Below are 6,000 nucleotides of genomic sequence, written 5' to 3'. Positions count from 1 at the left end.
GTTTTGAAGGTCAATGATTCATCACAAATGATTCAACTCAATTTCTCAAGACTTGGGGTGAGTTTAGGGCATCAAATGACACATATATAGGAGTTTACGGGCTTGGAGCATATGTTATGTCCGTAAACTCTCAAATGGAGGGTTTTTGTTATGTTTAAGGCCCCCAATAATTTTTGGTTGGTTCTAGGATTTATTCCAAGGCTTATGAGGTGTGTAAGTTGCATTTTAACACCCAAAAAGGAGTTTACTCTCCATGAAAAGGTGTTTACGGCCCAAGATTGTTCTTGGGCAGTAAAGTCATGTTTACTCCTCAAAAATGATATTCAAGGTGTTCTAAGTCCAATCCAATAAGTCCTTAAGCCATACCTAAGCTCCTATGGTGATTTGGATGGGTTTTAAGGCTCAAAAACCCCATTTACATGTGTTCATGGCCTAAGGCTGTTCTAGGGCCATAAACACATTTTTATGGTCCTATTCCATGATTTGAACACGAAAATGAAGGCTAAAGATGTTATACTAGGAGCTAGGATGATTACCTTAGTGTTTTAAGGCTTGAAATGGATCATTTTTGGACCAAATTCTTGAGTTGAGGAGAGAGGTTAGAGAGAGAGCGAAATGGCTCCAAATGAGTCTTAATTCACTTTAAATATGGTTTGAATTGGATACACGGTGGAATTCTACCCGATACCGACGTTAACCAGTGCTTTGGGTCGCAACCAATTAAGTTGTCGTTACCCGATATGGTCGAAACTAAAATTTTTCAAATTACTAGTTAGGGACGTTTTCACATGTTTCCAACATGTTTGGATACTTACAAGGTCAAATAAAATTCTTAACATAATTGACCTAATCCAAAAACGAAATCGAGATAATTCGATTAAAATGAGTTTTACGGACGAAACAGGTTGTGGCGATGGAAAAACTTCGGGTTGTCACGCATTGAGGAATACTTACTTGAGCTCGATCGGTCGCGCACATCACACACTTTGTTCCTCCTTAAAAGTCTTTACTTAACCTTTTAGAAAGCATTCTTATTTTTCAAAATTATTTAATCCCTCGATTTGAGTTCAGACACCCCCGAAGGTGTGTCCGAATCCCTCAAACCAGGGCTCTGATACCAACTTGTAACATCCCAAAAATAAGAGCCAAAAATTTCATTTTTAAATCACTTACTTAGCAAAACATTAGAAATAAAACATTCACCGATCATATCATTTCATAAAAGATGTGTGTGTCTGGAAATCAGTTTATAAAAACATAACAATGTCAGAGTACAAATCCCCAGGAAGATCTCATAGTGCGGAATACAAAGCGTGTGTGTGATGTGCTGCTACCGCACCAGCTCCTTTCCCTTCGAAGAAGAGGTACCTGAAACCAAAACTGAAAACTGTAAGCACAAAACTTAGTGAGTTCCCCCATCATACCACATACCATACAATCACATATCATACATACTGTCGGGAAATTCTGGGGTGCCCGACTTACCCGGTACGGCCATTCTGGGGTGCCGACCTACCCGTGTCAAGCTGTTATGGGGTGCTGACTACCCATGTCAAGCCATTCTAAGGTGCTGACTACCCATCGGCCCTAACAACCGATCCTCGGGGACTATTTCACCCCCTACTGCTACTATCACATATACCATAACATAACATATTATCAAACATAACTGGGGTGCCTGAACTACCCTTCGGTCCTATCAACCGAACTCGGGGACTGGTCCCCTCCTACTACCTCTATTGCATATAACATAAAAAGCCAACATGCAAACATATCATCACATACTGTCAGACGTATCTGGGGTGTCTGACTACCCTTCGGTCCTGACAACCGAACTCTACTACTATCGCATACAACATATCATGCTAGCATATAACATATCAGGTAGTAGCAAACCCAGATGATATCATAAAGACAATCATCTATCATACGTACTCCTACTGGTGAGCTAACACTGTGGCCTTAGACCCACCGCTACTGGAAGGTAACTCACCTCGAAGTAGCTGCTGAAACTCTGCTTGTTGAGCGCCTGACTGCTCAAACGGAACCCCCGGCTCCAATTTCCATAAACACTAAGTCAGATCCTGATAACTACTCTTGGGGTAAAATGACTATTTTACCCCCGTTCAAAGTGAACATCTCGGTCAAAGTCAACTTCCTGGTTGACCAGACTCGCCGAGTTGGCTCGCCAACTCACCAAGTCCCTTCCATCTGTTCTAGTTCTACACCCGATCTACTCATCGAGCTTACCGAAGACTCAACGTATTCTTCCTCGATGCATACATACTAACTCCAAATTCATCTGACTCGCCTAGTTGAAGAACAACTCGTCGAGTCTTAAGGCAATCTTCATCGGACTCTCTGAGTTGCTCATCCAACTCACCGAGTCCACGGCTATCTTCATAGGAGTCGCCGAGTCCATCGTTCTACTCGCCGAGTTCATTCAGTCCTTTTTCTATACAGACCTGATTTGAGCCATGCAGCGGCTCCAAACCACAGATATAGGCTTCTAGGGCATGCTTATCACGTAAAGTTGCAAACTTTACATGCATGCATAACTTTAGAGGCTTCAAATGTCTAATCTAAGCTCTTAATGGGTTGTAAGCTCAAGAAGGACCTTAATCACCAATATAACCGAACTTAACACTTCAAGAAGCTAATGAGAGTCCAGATCTGAAGTATAACCCAACCATAAGGTTTCTCTTCAAGGATTTGGGGTTTTAGGGCTTAAAAGCAACAACTTAGGGAAAAACAAGATCTAATAGATAAATAACCAAGATGGAAACTTTATTACCAGAATGGACGACCACAAATGAATGTGTTCTGGATCTAAGTCCCCTTCCTTGAGCTGTTCAACTTCTCCCTTCTTCCACTTGCTCCAAAGTGCACCAAAAGTCCCTTCACAAGGCAACAATCACTCAAACTCACCAATGGAGGCTAGGGTTTTCGATAAGAATTGCTCTGAGGGTCATGGGGGCTGAGATGGGGTTACAAGGAAATTTAAATAGGGTGCAAACCCTAAGGATTAGGGTCTCTTCCTGATTGGCCTACTCGTCGAGTCCAGGCGTGGACTCGCCGAGTAGATCACTTAAAGCCTGCATCCAACTTGACATCTACTCGGCAAGTTAGGGCTACAACTCGCCGAGTAGCTCTATCAAAAGAAACATTTAATCAAAATAATTAGTCATCCTAGTGAATTATACATCTACTCAGTGAGTTAGGGCTACAACCATGAACGGGGCGTTACACTTGGCTTCTCAATCAGGGGTCGTATAGTCAATTAGTCATCCTAGTGATCAAATTCTTCTTTTCTAACAGCCCTAATCTGGTAAAATAGAGGGTTTATGATTGGGATAAATCTATAACTTCAAGGATATGTGGGTCCCTTTGTGTTTTATTCTATAAATCACAGGCTTATATCTAAGCTCACCAGGTGAAATTTAACTGTCAATCTTACATCTCCCATAGTACTCCAAAGAAAAGATCATCTCTTTTCTCTTCCTCTCTTGATTACATAAGAAAAAAAACTATGATTTCTAGTACTCAGAAGGTATTCATCTTTCTTACCTGTATTGGAATATTACCAGTTGAACCATATATGGTTTCTAGATTCAGAAAACATATGCATTCATCGTACGCTCAAGGCAGTTTCCATGGAGGATCTTCAAGAAAATCCATCACCTATGGATTTGAAAGGAAAATTTGATTCATATCATTCAAATAAAAGACCAGTTCGAAGAAGGTCAGACCCCATCCACAACCGAAGTTAATATTTCAGGACAGATTGCAAAAAAGACAGACTTTAGAGGGAAGTCGTAAAACAAAAGCTTATATCTACCAATGATTTTTAATTAACCTACCTTTGGATCTATGAAGCTTGCACCAAACTTGTAGTTTACAGTTGGAATTTTTAATTACTTAAGGAGATTGAAAAGGGAGCTCCATGGGTCCCATATCCCCCACTTAATATCCATGACCAGGCGATCCTAATCTTGATCCCTCCATTGATGACCTAATCTCGGTGGCCACACTCCCATTTGCAGTAAAATCATCAAACAACTAGATCATTGAATCATAGGCAATATTGATTCTTTTGACTTCGTCTCTTGTCTCCTTTGTCCCTTCTTCTGCTTTTGGAAATTACCAGCTAATGGAAATTGGCAACTCGATAACATAACAAAAGCCATCCGGAATAGTGGGGCGGTAAGAAAATTGAGATCGAGACGGAATCAGACAAACAAAAAAAGAAGGTAATAAGAGCAAAAATGACCAGGTACACCAAAGCACGAGTGCCAACACGCTCGGGAATGTGGAGTTTTCTAATTGTTTGGGTTTCTAATCGGAGGTCGATAGATGTTTTTAGACTAAAATCGGAGATTAAAGAGCCGAAGAAGAGAGAATCATAAAAGCGTGAAGTGTGGATTGAGTTTTTAAGGTTCAATGGCAGTGACGATGGCAATGGCTTAGGGTTTACAGAGAGAAGGAAGGGAGATACTGAGGAGAGAGGATAGAAGCGGGGTTCTTCAAAATTTTAGAATTTCAGACGATTTTGTTTCCCCCCTTTAAAAACGTGTGTTTAAGCAAAAAAATATATATATAAAGCGACATTCGAAGAGGACGCACATTTAAGATAAGCGCCCTCCGTTTTTGTATTTTGTTTTCTTTTCTAACACTAATTTTAGGGCACGCACAAATGTGTGTCCTTTATCCTTCAAATTTTAGAAGAGATGACATTATTTTTAGGGCTCATTCTTTTGCGTATCGTAAATCACTGTGTGTCATTGTTTGTGCGTCGTAAAAGGCTGTTTTTCTAGTAGTGGACACTCGTTGTTATAGTGGCCAAGGTCACCACATTTGTAACATTTAATGTGACTTTTATTCCATTGGAAACGTTCGCCATCTCGACTTTTCCTGGACCCGACCTCTTCCCGGGCCAAGTCCAAAGCCTTCCCGATTTGAACATCTATTGCCACAATGCTTACAAACATGTGATTTTTCCTCACAAGCCAACAACAACCCACCTTGAGTGTCCTCCACTTTCTCGGTTCCTCTTATACGCTCCTCTTACGCCTTCAATCTACCAACCGCTTCATCGAATAACATTGAATCCAACTCGAAACATTGCTCTATTGAAGCCACGATTTAAAGAAACGACTTAGGCATTGAATCCAGTAACCCTTTTACCAAATGACCTTCTTCAAGCTCATATCCAAGACTCCTTGCTTTTAAAGCTAAACAAGATAATTTTGTCACAAAATCATCAACCGTTTCATCCTCCTTCATGCGTAAACTTTCAAGCTCCCTTTTTAAGGTTGCAAGCCAAGCCGTTCTCACCCGATCCACTCCCAAATACCGTGTTTTTAGCCCATCCCACACTTTCTTTGGTTCGGTGTAACTCGCTATTTGCAACACCATATCTTCGGGTATCGCTTGAAACAAAAAGGCAAGAGCTTGTTTTAACTTCTTTTGATCCACTGCTTCACCTAACGCCTTTCGTTCGATCGTCTCCCATATGCCATGTGCATCCATAATCGACTTGACTTTGACCGCCCACACCGGATAATTCGTTTGAGTCAAAACCAGAACTTGATATATCATCGAACCTTCTTTCATCACCATTCTTCCTTTTATAGCTTCAACCCTATTCCAATCAAACTTGTTCAAAGAGATCTATTCCACCGATCAAGAAAAGAAGCAACCCGCTCTACCATCTTCTTGCACCAGCAAAACGAACCGAATCCAAAGCTACCTACTTCGAAGGATCTCTTCCGTTGCTTTATTCCACACCTCCCCGGTTAGTCTCTTTCACCCGAACAAGCCTCCGATCAAAGGATGAAACCTACACCCCTCTTTCTCGAACCAACCCTCTTTAACCTTCACTCTGATACCAAGTGTAAGTTTAGAAGTGTAGGTTTGCAAGTACAGGACCTACTTTAATCACAAGCAAACCAAGAACAGTGGAATAAAGAACGACAACAAATTTTAGATTACTTGGTAAAC

General features: G+C 41.0%; 1 protein-coding gene across 1 annotated transcript; it reads right to left on the bottom strand.

Moving 5' to 3' along the window:
• Positions 1-5,142: 5,142 nt before the first annotated feature.
• On the bottom strand, positions 5,143-5,619 carry LOC145040689 (uncharacterized). Its single transcript, XM_078988597.1, has one exon. The coding sequence runs from the start codon at positions 5,617-5,619 to the stop codon at positions 5,143-5,145; it is 477 nt and encodes a 158-aa protein (XP_078844723.1).
• Positions 5,620-6,000: the final 381 nt, after the last annotated feature.

This window comes from Lactuca saligna, chromosome 4 (genome assembly GCF_052625555.1).
Source record: "Lactuca saligna cultivar CGN05327 chromosome 4, ASM5262555v1, whole genome shotgun sequence".
Classification (NCBI taxonomy): Eukaryota; Viridiplantae; Streptophyta; class Magnoliopsida; order Asterales; family Asteraceae; genus Lactuca; species Lactuca saligna.
The sequence above is the reverse complement of the archived record's forward strand: the minus strand, read 5'-3'. Positions and strand labels throughout refer to the sequence as shown.

Coding starts and splice junctions, on each gene's coding strand:
- LOC145040689 (XM_078988597.1), bottom strand. CDS start 5,619: ATGGTGATGAAAGAAGGTTCGATGATATATCAAGTTCTGGTTTTGACT.